Raw genomic sequence first — 12860 nt, 5'->3', positions numbered from 1 at the left:
AGATAATGTACAAGAAAAATTGCAAAGATCGTCCACCTTAGTACCGACCCTTCCACATAAACGGCCGAAGGTGACCGAGTATCCACGTAAGCATTTTTAGGTCAAAATTGGTTGAAAGGACTATATTAGCAAATTCTAAAAAAGGTTTATAACTAAATTGACGAAATTAAAAAAAGGAGTAAATCGATTGACATACAATTAACGAGTTTTTGATTCATGAATATCCAGCTGACTAATTAATTCTTTATAACGAATTCTATTTTTCTTTGACAAATAAGACAGCAATCGTTGACATTTTTTCAGAATTTTACGTAAACCTCTTTGAGATAAATAATCTTCTCTGTACAATTCCAAATGGGAAGTAAGTCTTCGTATCTTATTGGTGAAAAGAAATACTTGAAATTCAATGGACCTGTATATTCTTCTTTTTCTTCTTGTGAAAAAATTGAAATGAATGAATTTTTTACCATAAGATGAATTTTCTATCCTTTTGTTTTTAAAGGATTTTACTGATCTTACAGTTTTCCTAGTGATGGTCCAAGACGAGGAAGTACTTGTGATATTTCCACTTGGGATGAATTTTATTTGGCAGTTTTTTGGATGTTAAATACTATTGGATGGGCTACTTTTTATTGGCATTAGAAACACATCACGTTTCACAGTTTAACGAATCTTCCACTTATTTGATGGGATAGTTAAGTGATTATCTATGAGTAAACTCTTCACAACTTATCAATAGATATAACCCCTTTGGTATGAATAGTTTAATTGTTTGGGTGTGGCTGTTCTTATTTGGACATATTGTTTGGGCTACTAGATTAACAAAAAGAAGAATTGTTTGTTTTCTTTGCAAATTTTTTTTTTATTTTTTTGGTCGGAAGCAATTTTTTTTAATTAAAATTTTGCTAAATAATTTTTTTTCTCATTTCTCCTTAATAGCCGCAGGTACAATTATATTCGAGTTGGTTCGCTTTCCATGCACTTTTGCTAGATCTGTTTGCTCTTCATATTCATTTGTTTTTGCAGCTTTTTGTAAGGAATATTTCAAAACATTAAAACGTGTTCTTAATCTGACAGATTCCTATCGTTTCGAGCAAAGCTTCCAATGCATCCGATTCAACTATTGGATTTGAGTCCCATCACAGCAAGCAACCTATGAAATGAATCTTTTTTGAATTCATCCGGATTGACTTCTATTATTTGTTTTTCATGTAATTGAAATTTCTCAGTTTCCATTTTGTTTTATTTTAAATTTAAAACTTCTGAAACTTTCAAAACGCTCATCTGTTGATATGTAGATTCAGCAATAATTTTGTTCATAGGCTTCTAAAGTACGAGTAAATTACAAATTTTGACGAGAAAATGAAAAAAATGTATTTTTGAATATAAGAAAAAGGTAGGCAAAAAGACACATGGAGTGTCAATATTTGTATACGACGTTCGCTTTAGTGCCAATACTTTTTTTTTTAATCACTAAGTGCCAAATCGGAGAAAAACAATCATTTAAGTGCCAAATCGAGAGAAAAATAATCACTTAAGTGTCAATTCCGACCAAACAATACACGTGGCATTTTTTTAAATTAATTTTTCAATATTATGTGAATTTTTTTAAAAAAAGTCAATCCACATGACGTCCATGTAGCAATTTTTTTTTTTAAATCAGTCTATGTAGAAGCCACGTGTAATATCTTTTTACAAAATAAACTAAAATATTTTTTAAAAAATTAAATTAATTTAAAATTTAGCTAAATAATAATAATAATAATAATAATAATAATAATAATAATAATAAAGAATTTGACTATTGCAGCGACGAGGACTAGGGCTTCCAAGCCGTCGTCGCTACCGCCTCTGTCGATAACAAGCGAGGCTTCGCCATCACAGATTTGGGCGAGGCTCAACCTTGCTTAGTTTTGTGAGGTCCACCCTTGCCCTGGTTGGGCGAGGCCGAACTTGCCCTGCGATGGCCAGGCCTCGCCCTCCCTATCTCAAGATCTTTGGTGAATTGTACAATGCTACGGTGTTTGAACATTAGTTACAATCAAATTCTCGATGGGTTTCTTTTATGGCTATCAGAATTGATTGAGCTAAAAGCCTTTATCTTGAAATCCAATAAGTTCCACGGTCCAATAGAAATATATAGAAGCTAGTTTAACTTCAGGAATTTGCATATCATGGACCTTTTTAAAAATAGTTTCACTAGTGAACTTCCTTCCAAGTTGCTGCAGAGTTTCCATGCCAAGGAAGTGATTGTTAGTCAAGATCAGTTGGAATATATGCATATTATGGGACCTAGGATGAAGCACCAGTTTTGGAATGAAATTGATGAATAAAGGCACATAAAGGGAATACTCAATGGTTCCTCATGCACTTATACATATTGACCTATCCAATAACAAATTTGAAGGACGCATCCCTGATCTCGTTGGAAAGTTGAAGTCACTTGTTTTGCTTAACCTTTCAAACAATCTTCTCATCGGTTCCATTCCGCCTTCCACACCGAACTTGACAAACCTTGAATCTCTAGATCTTCCTCGAAACAAGCTCTCAGGAGTGGTTCCTCAACAACTAGCCCAACCTACATTTGTTTCATCTTTCGATGTCTCTCATAATCAACTGTCTAGCTCAATACCACGAGAGAGTAGTTCAACACATTTGGAACCAGTTCATTTTCCATTAATGAGGGGTTATGTGGTAATCCTCTGCCAAAAAAATGCACAACGGTTGGAATTAACATACCATTACAACCATCACCGCTTGAGGAAGAAAACGGCAAAGAGTTTCTGTTCAACATGGATTGGAAAGTTGTACTAATTGGCATTGGAATGGGATTTTTTTATTGGCGTTGTGCTAGGGAACTTGATCATTGACAAGAAGAGTAGGTGGTTCTTACACTACTCCAAGAGAATGACAAAATGATGGAAAAGATATGGAAGGCACTGAACAACAAGGAGTCGTACATGCAGACAGGTATTTTATGTGACACTTATAAGTAATGTAATCTTTTGTGTGTTTAGTTTGCACTAGAAATGAGAAAAAAAAAATAGAACATACAATATTTCTCCTATTGCACTATCGTTCATTTGAAAAAAAAAACACATCTTATTTTCTATATTTGAAATGACTAGCTCGTCTTTTCTAATGCTCTTTCACCTTCTTATGTTTGAAAGAATTTGATGTTGACACCTTAAGTTTTGCACAAAAAAGAAAAAATCCGATAAATAAATAATAGTGAAAAAGAACACGAAAAAGTGACAACAAATAACAAATAAGAAGAAAAAGAAGAGGAAAGCCCTTAGGTTCGGGCCTAAGTCTGATTGAAGTGAATTGAAGCCCATAGGACTTCATGGGGGGCCCATCAGAGGAGCCCACGGAAATAGACAAGCCCGACCTCTTTCCTTCTTCGCTGCTTCTTCTTCATTCTTCTTCTTCTCTCTTTCATCTCTAAAGCTGAGACGCGCGCGTGATGGAGGAGGGGAAGCGAAGCAGTTGGAGCAAAGAAAGGAGCACACGCGCGAAGCAGAGCAGTATCTGCTCACGATGAATCAGCGTCGGGGACGCACACGAATTCCTTCCGATGGCCGTCGGCCATCCCAGCCACACGAGCTCATTCGCAGCAGGAACCGAGCACAGACCAGAGAACAGAGACCCCGAAACCCACCGACACTGAATTGATACGAGCTCCTCTCATCGACTTCTCTCGCTTATAGGTTTCCTTCATTGATTTCAGGCCGCTGGTGGACGCCGTTTGCCATTCCCGAATCGTCTAGTTCTGTTCTAGTCTGTTTTGAGGCCGAGAAATCTGAAGAGCTAGAATCTTCCTTCATAGCTTCTTCGCTGGCGCTAACCACCCGTGACAACGCCTCCGAGACCTCGGGTTATCTGTTCTATCGCCATTCATGGCCGGAGACTGCATCTGCAAGTTGTGTACATCGTTGCTCTGTTTTTGTAAGCCGAGTCCGAAAGTTGTAATTGAAGCTTGAGTGAAAATAGAGTACTTCTTAGCGATCAAACAGTAGTCTGAGCATACTGTAATGTCACTGAAATCGTCTGGATCGGAATTAGTACTTCGATGATGCTTCTGTGCTCCGTGTTTGAACCGATCAACAAGTGTTCGTGAAAATGACCGAGTGAGACCGCATACATATTCGAGAGGATTCTTTCTCAAATTGAATGCATATATACTTTATCTCATGCCCAGATCGTGATATGTGCATATGATTTCGCTAGGCTGGCTTCTGGTTCCTTTGATTTTGAGTCACGGCCGAGGCTTCTGAATGACTCTGTTGCTTCGTTTTCTGTCCCTGAGTTCCGTTTGCCTCCTGAGTATTCTGGTTATGTGTATGTGTGGTGGCCGGTGGACGTTTGTATGGATTGCTTAAGGTGCAGGATGGACATCAATGGTGAGTGTTGAGCTATAGGTTGAACAGCTTGGCCGTGAATAATAAGGAAGAAGACCAAACCAAGCTTGTGTGTTCAGGAAATGTTGGATTGAAAGACTTGACCAGAAAAAGAAAAGGAAATAATGTTAGGCAAATGTGCAGAAATGCATGTTATGGAAACGGAGGACCCAGGAAGGAAATTATTATTATTGTTATTATTATTATTATTAAATGAAAGTGTTTTTCCATTCCTGTTATGGTTAAAATACTCCTAGCACGTTGTTTCGATAACGTTAACCTTTGTGGGTCTCACCTTTTTTAACCATTCCTCGTTTGCTTTTTTTTTTCTCTCTCTTTTTTGTGACGCTTTCCTTCTTCTCATTTATTTATATGTTTTCTCTTCCTAAAACACCCATCTCATGCCAATAATAAATAAGTTTTTAGCACTTCATTGTCCGTTACCGGCATAAACAAAAAAGTCCATCACCAACACAAGCAATTGAGGTAGTTGAAGCCTAGATTTGCAGAAATTTATTCCTCATCCACCTTCAAGTCCAAGCCCTTATACGATGAGGAGGCTATGTTCCTTATCAATTGTTTGAATCCTCGTGTTCTGATCCTCATTAAAGTTCAGTATGATAGCCTTTAGGTCTATTGTGTTCTTGGTATCAAACTCCGGTTAAAGATTCAAAAATCAATGAGTGCGATGTGACTTGGACGACAAGTGACAAGCATACTATAGAGGAGAGTGTAGCACCTAGTTAGTTAATTTTCCCTAAAATTGCTTCGGCCTTCTAGAAATCCGATCAGCCTAAAATTTCTTAAGCATTCCTATTTGCTTTTCAATTCATGTGTTTGGCGCGGTAGCCAACTCAAACCTCTCGATCACATCCCAAAGTAAACTTAGTTGTTGACTGGGCCGCAAAAGCCCAGCGGAAGAAATCTCTCCCACAGGACTGGGTTTTATGTCCTCCCCAAATCTTGTTGGATCTGCTTTGTAAGGAAGCCCAGATTATGGGTACTGCGTTTTCTAATTGAAATATAAGAACTTTAGCTTGTGACAAAAAAAAAAAAAAATCTCAAACCTTAGACCTAGGAATCAATTGTGCTTTATATTGGTGAACCCTGGTTTGTAATATTCAAGAAATAGTGTCAACAAGCAAGCCACGACTAATAATTGTGTTGTGTTCGTTTAACCCGCCAAACATGACAATGGTTCGCATAATCCGTTTTAATTGATGAATCGGTGGTCACAACTTATATGTGACCCGATTAGACACAATTAGTCAAATGGTTGTTGTTTTCATCTTATGCACAACGAATGTTTAGAAAAGGAATAACAGAATGATGACACCCATTTGCCGAAAATAATTAACAAATTGCAGATGTTGTTCGTTTGCAAGTAGGGCCAAAGAATTCGTGTAAATTGGTAACATTATTGGCTAATTCTAATATGCGGCCATCTCTTAGCGCCATGTTTCTGCCGTGATGAGTGCACCGTCCGTCGGAACTTTGTAGTTCCGAAGAGATTTATGCTCGCTCGTAATTTTTCATAATCATGGATATTTTTTCGTCATAAACTTGGAGATTATATGTAAAATCTAAAAATATTTTGAACCGATAATTACGATCTTTTTGTTTTTTTATGTGATTCGAGGGCTACCTGTATTGCTGGAAACTTCTTATTCATATAAAAGATGGAAAAAGTCTTCTTGCGGGTCTCTCAAGTTTGTTTCTTATGTGGAAAAAAATAGGAGATATCATTTATGAGGACCAACTGCGCGATTATGACTGCGCATGCAAGAGAACGCAGCTTGATTTGTACCTTGTCGATGTACGACCATTTTTTTTTCCTTTCGAATATGGAAATGCCTATTTGCTTGTAACTCTCAACATTACTTTAAAAAGAAATGACCATATCAGTCCCGATCAGGCCATGTCAGAGTCGGCCGGCCAACATTGGTCGGAAAGATTAAATTAACAGAAATGCAAAAGGTTTAGGATTGAATTGATACAAAAAATATTTTTGATAATTTTCCTTAGATTATTGACACTGAAATTGAAGAGTTTGCAAAGAATTACTTTCTTAGACTAGGCCTTGGAAGTTGTGCAAAAAAAAAAAAAACCCTTAGATTTTGGTAGCCATGAATGACGATGACCCACTTTTGTGAAGACGATAAGTCATCCAAAGGAAAATAATGAGCCCAAAAGACTTTGACATTTTTACTTTATAGTCACCCCCTCGTGTCCTAGCACATAAAATTATTGGAGTGGCTCATCAGAAGTCCTAGAAATGCTATACACACAAAAATTTGAAAAGGAAAAAATAGAAGACACTATCATGTCACCCTCCTTATTTTGAATGCTATATACTTGCATCATTTATTGTATTGGTGTTTCATAAATGCCTTGCCAATCCAATGTGTCATGCCGACGGCAGTTCGACCATAATATGATTTAAGAAGAATCTCATAATCAACCTAGTATATGCTCGTTGTGTTTATCCGAAACTCAAACCACGTTCGTCACTCGTCAATCCTCACTAGGTGGAAATGGAGATTAGCATGAAGTGCGATGAATTCAGCAGTCACGATATTAACCTAAACGTTAATAGCAGTTGTCTCTCTCCAGCATCGCTAGTCTTTTTGATATACTCCGCGTTCATCTTCTGTTAGAAATTCTTCCCAAGGGTTTTATGCTTGTTTGTAATTTGTCATAATCATGTATATTGTATCATTATTTCCATATAGAACGAGATAACGGTATATGAAGTCCGCAAATATTTTACAATCAATGATTATCATCTTTTGTTTCGTGATTCAAGGACTAGGAATACTCCTAGGAATGGAGACTGACACCTCTACATCAAACGTGAAAGATGGGCAAAAGACTTTTCGCTAGCCACTCAAGTTTGGTCTTTTCGTCGAAAAAGCATGAGATGCCATTTTGAGAGGACCAACTATCCAATTACGACGACACAAGAACTTTTAATCACGGCATGCATGAGAATGCGACCTACTTTGTCCCTTGTGGATGTGTGACCATTTTTTTCCCTTCCAAAAAATAATGCCTATTTGCTTATAACTCTTAGGCTCCATTTATTTCATGAAAAGGCGATTTTTTAAAAAAAATATTTCTTGAAAATTCGTTTTCCAAAACAACGATAATATTTTTCGATGTTTGACTAAGACCCGAAAGTGAACTGAAAAATATTTATTGTGGTTGGCGATTGGCAGAGAAAGAAAGAAAAGAATAAAAAGAACAAAAATTAAAGAACTATAAACTGTTGAAACAAAATGCGAAAGCGAACACAGAATACAAGGATTTACGTGGTTCGATCAAGGTGATCTACGTTCACGGACGAGGCAAAACGAAATTCCACTATGATCAAAGAGAGTACAAATTACAGAAGTCGGTCTTATCGACTAAACCAAAAGCACACGGCTCACAAGTCTCTCACATAAAGAAAATCCTCAATACCAAACGAAAAGAAACCCTAGCCGCAGTACAAAATAGGGCCCCAAAAATTTTTCTCGGGGGCATTGCCCCCGAACCCCTACGCAGATCTGTTCGCACCGCAAAGGAGATTTGTTCACGTGATCCGAGTTGGGCCTATCGGCCCAACTCTCTGCGTCACGAACCAAATCTCAATTTTTCCTCCACTTTATTTTGGGCCGCACAAAAAATATGTCGAGTCGGGTGATAAACCGGACCGGGTATATAAATTTCAAGGCATATTTAACATAAAAAAAATGAAAGTAAAAGACAACAAAATAAAGATAAAAAAATTGAAAAGAAAAGAAATATGAAGGAGTGGATGGAGGAAAGATTAGGAAGAATATTTTCCTCTTCTCGCAAAGTGGAAATTATTTTCCTCACTTTTGACACTATTTTTTCCATGGGTGGAAAATGTTTTCTTCAACTCATTTATTTTCCATATTGACCGTTGTTTCATTTAATAAGAAGTTATGTGAATATTCATCCATCAAGGCGTCAAGCGGCAAAACCAACTGAAGGTGCCTTTTATTTATACCCAAAACATTTATATTGTTTATTTGCTCAATTAGGTGATATCTCGAGTTATATTTCGCGCATCGAATAAATTTGCCTCTTTGATCTGATTGGAGGAGGGTCATTGACACTGAAACTGAAGAATTCTTAATTAAGTACTTTCTTAGGCGTCAGAAGCAGTAGGGGGAAAAAAAACACGTGGATTTTGATTGATTTCTTCCCACTGTAGTAGATTGAAAACCGGTATAAGTTGTGCTACTAAGGCCGAGGCTAACAACGTGACTGCTAAATTCGTCTAGTGACGACCTAGTGACTACCATGACTCAAGCTTAGAATAAATGCCGAGTGGCACTCACTTTGACGTCTTGGCTGGTATAGAGAATCTAATGTGCGGAGATTTACTCGTTCCAAAATCTAATTTGAAGAATCTAGTCGAGACCGAGAACATAAATTATGAAAGACAATAATCAATTTAATCGTTAACACATGGACAAGGGCATGGCTTCTTATATTTCATAATCAATTTATCTCATGAAGAGGTTTCTAATTTGGATTTAGAAGAACGAACCGGTACATTTGCCGGCACTGAAGCCACTGAGAAATGAAATAAAATTACAAACAATATATCAATTTTGAATTTGGATTGAAGTATACTTCCAGAATGATTGTTTCCATCGATCCACATCCTAAGACTTCGGCCGTGTATAGCACGGGGAGTCTACTGGCCTTTTCCATTTCTTAGATCGACTCTTTCTACAATCAAACCCAAGTGTCTTTTCAAATGTGTATATGCATGAATGGCCAAAGCAGCATCCAAGTTCAACGATGGAATTGCTCATTGCTGCCTATAAAGGCTTCTTCACTACAATCGAACTCTACCAAAAAGCAGAAAAAACAAACACAGAGATATGGCACCCTCGATATTCTTCCTGTTTTGTACTTGGATCATCTTCCTCATTTTGCTTCCTACTTCCTTTGCTAATTCCCTATGCCGTCCAGATGAGGGCTCTGCCTTGATGGAATTCAAGCAAAGTTTCAAAATCAACAGAACAGGATGGCGTTGTGATTATCCAAAGGTTGAATCATGGTCACTAGTTGGACATCGAGATTGCTGCTCATGGGATGGCATAAATTGCGATGAAGCCACCGGACATGTAACAGGCCTCGACCTAAGTGACGGCTGTCTCTTTGGCACCATAACTTCCAACACTAGCCTCTTTCGCCTACTCCATTTGGAATCACTCAATCTCGCTTTCAACAACTTCAACGCTTCCTCAATCCCATACGGCTTTGGTAATCTTTCCAAGTTACACTACCTCAATTTATCTTATTCCGAATTTTCAGGGAAAGTCCCATCAGATATCTCGCGGCTCTCGAGATTAGTTTCTCTTGATTTGTCATGGGAGAGGGATCTTGAGATGCCCAACCTAGGCAATTTTGTTCAGAACTTAACTATGCTTAGAGAACTTGATCTCTCTGACATAAACATGTCATCACCATTCCCTCATGTACTTGCAAACTTGTCCTCTTTGAAGTCGCTTAAACTTGCAGAATGTCAATTATATGGAGAATTTCCTGTGAACATCTTTCGGTTACCAAACCCGGAAGTCCTCATCATCGGACCTAATTACAACCTTTATGGTTTTATTCCCGAACTACATTGGGGTAATCCCCTGAAGTCATTGTTTCTTTGGGGAGTAAATTTTTCGGGAGAAATACCTTTTTCGATCGGAAATCTTGTTTTCTTGAATGAAATATCAATTTCAGGTTGTGGTTTCTCGGGTTCACTTCACGCTTCACTAGGTAATCTTTACGAGCTCACTTATCTGGATATATCGAGAAATAAATTCCTAGGTTCACTTCCCGCTTCATTGGGTAATCTTTACGAGCTCGCTTATCTGGATATATCAAGAAATAAATTCCAAGGATCACTTCCTGCTTCATTGGGTAATCTTTACGAGCTCGCTCATCTGGATATATCGGAAAATAAATTCCAGGGCCAAATCCCCGCTTGCTTCGCTAATCTTATTCGGTTGTCCACTCTACATCTCTCTTCTACTAATTTTAGCGGTGGCATTTGGCATTGGCTTGCCAACTTGGCAAAACCGACCGAGTTGGACCTTGCAGGTAATATTTCAACAAGTAGCAAGATTCCATAACCGAACAAAAAAGAAAAAGAGAAAGAACCGTCAAAGACTCAGTCGGTAGCCAAACTAACCATCCATGATTCTTTACATTTGACAGATGCTCAGCTAAGCGGTCCAATTCCATCTTCATTCCGGAACTTGACGCGGTTGGCTGGGCTCACCCTTCCATATAACAATTTGCAAGGTGAAATCCCAAACTCATTATGGGAACTCAAGGATCTTGAAACTCTGGATCTTAGTGGGAATAATTTGAGTGGCACCGTGGATTTGCACAGACTCAAGAACTTGGAAATATTATCTTTGAACTTCAACAACATATCTTTTGTTAGCAAGACCGAGATGAATACCATGCTTCCAAAACTTTTCATTTTAAGTTTAGAATCATGCTACTTACATGAGTTCCCCAAGATTTTAGGCCACCTAAGCGGATTAGAGTTGATAGATCTTTCACACAATAAAATCGGAGGGAGTATTCCCACTTGGATAGGGAATGGTAGCAGAGAATCCTTGTGGGGTGTGGATCTTTCTCACAATTTTCTAACCGGCTTTGTGGACAACCGCATCAATCTGCTACTACCTAACTTGATCTATCTTGACATTAGTTCTAACTTGCTCAAAACGGAACTCCCTACTCCACCTCCATCAATGTCTTATTACAATATCTCCAACAACATCCTCTTCGGAGATATTCAATCTATTTGTGGAGCCAAGTCCCTCGTCGTTCTTGATTTGTCCAACAATAGTCCGAATGACACCATTCCTACATGCCTCGAGAACATTCATTCTTTGTCAATTTTGGATCTTGGGAAAAATGAACTTGAGGGTAGCATTCCTCAGGCTTACCCTAAAGGTTGTGCATTGAATGTTATTGACTCGGCAGAGAATCGACTGCAAGGGTCCGTCCCAAGATCTTTGACGAAATGTAAAATGTTAGAGTATTTGAACCTTGGTTACAATCAAATTCTCGATGGGTTCCCTTTATGGCTATCGAAGTTGACCGAGCTGAAAGTTGTTATCTTGAAATCCAATAATTTCCATGGGCCAATAGAAACATATCGAAGCCGGTTTAACTTTAGCAATTTGCATATTATGGACCTTTCCGACAATAGTTTCGATGGTGAACTTCCTTCCGAGATGTTGCAAAGTTTCCATGCCATGAAAGTACCGGTTGGTCAAGATAGATTGGAATATATGAATACCTTGGAAAATGTCACTACGCCCTCGGATACACTTCAATATATTGTCGATTATAGAATGAAATTGATGAACAGGGGGCACGAAAGGGAATACCCGAAGGTTCCATATGCCCTTATGGGAATTGACCTCTCCAATAACAAATTTCAAGGGTGCATACTTGATGCCATTGGGGATTTGAAGTCGCTTCTCCTGCTTAGCCTTTCGAACAACATTCTCACCGGCTCTATCCCTCTGTCCTTAGCAAACCCGACAAGACTAGAATCTCTAGATCTTTCTCGAAATAAGCTCTCAGGAGAGATCCCTCAACAGCTAGCCCAACTTACGTTTCTCTCATCTTTCAATGTCTCTCATAATCAACTGTCGGGACCAATACCACAAGGGAGCCAGTTCAACACTTTCACGATCGATTCATTTGCCATGAATGAGGGGTTATGCGGAGATCCCTTGCCCAAAAAATGCACCATGGTTGGGGATAACTTACCATTCCCACCATCTCGAATGGAAAGCGAAGAGTCTCCGTTTAACTTGGATTGGAAATTTGTGCTAATTGGCGTTGGAGTCGGGTTTTTGGTCGGCGTTGTGCTAGGGAACCCGATCATTGACGAGAAGAGTAAGTGGTTTGTATACTACTCCAAGAGAATGGCAAAAAGATGGAATAGATTGGGAAGGCACTGAACAATAAAGAGTTGTCCATACAGTCAGGTACTTATGTGACACTATCAATAATGTAAACTTTTATGTGTTTATTTTGTACTGTAAATAGGAAAAGATAGAGCGTATAATATCCCTCTTATTGTACTATGGTTAAGTTCTTGTCTTTTCTCAAGCTCTTTTATCTTTATATGTTTGACAGAACTCAACATTGACACCTTAATTTTTTCCAGGAAAATTAAGCATGTATTTAAAAGAAATTAAGAAATAAATAATAGTAAAAAAGAAGGGAAAATGGGATTATAATTTAGAGAAAAATTCAAATGGAAAATGAGAAGAGGAAAGCCCTTAGGTTCGGCCCTATGCAGTATACAGTCCATTTTGCAGCGCCCATTAGAGGAGCCCCTGGAAAAAGACAAGCCCGGCCTCTTTCCTTCTTTTCTTCTTCTTCTCTAAAGCTGAAACGCGCGCG

At 38.3% G+C, this 12860-nt stretch overlaps 1 protein-coding gene across 1 annotated transcript; it reads left to right on the top strand.

Moving 5' to 3' along the window:
* The first annotated feature begins 2915 nt into the window (after positions 1-2915).
* LOC115727763 (receptor like protein 26-like) lies at positions 2916-12412 on the top strand. The gene is made up of 6 exons (XM_048275695.1): positions 2916-2970; positions 3731-3927; positions 4202-4403; positions 9738-10058; positions 10161-10520; positions 10638-12412. The coding sequence occupies exons 1-6, from the start codon at positions 2916-2918 to the stop codon at positions 12410-12412; spliced, it is 2910 nt and encodes a 969-aa protein (XP_048131652.1).
* Positions 12413-12860: the final 448 nt, after the last annotated feature.

This window comes from Rhodamnia argentea, chromosome 3, assembly GCF_020921035.1.
Source record: "Rhodamnia argentea isolate NSW1041297 chromosome 3, ASM2092103v1, whole genome shotgun sequence".
NCBI lineage: Eukaryota > Viridiplantae > Streptophyta > Magnoliopsida > Myrtales > Myrtaceae > Rhodamnia > Rhodamnia argentea.
Note: the sequence above shows the minus strand (reverse complement) of the source record. Positions and strands in the feature narration are given on the sequence as shown.

Coding starts and splice junctions, on each gene's coding strand:
- LOC115727763 (XM_048275695.1), top strand. CDS start 2,916: ATGATGGAAAAGATATGGAAGGCACTGAACAACAAGGAGTCGTACATG. Junction 3,928..4,201: donor AGACTGCATCTGCAAGTTGT/GTACATCGTTGC, acceptor TCTCATGCCCAG/ATCGTGATATGTGCATATGA. Junction 4,404..9,737: donor GTGCAGGATGGACATCAATG/GTGAGTGTTGAG, acceptor CCGAATTTTCAG/GGAAAGTCCCATCAGATATC.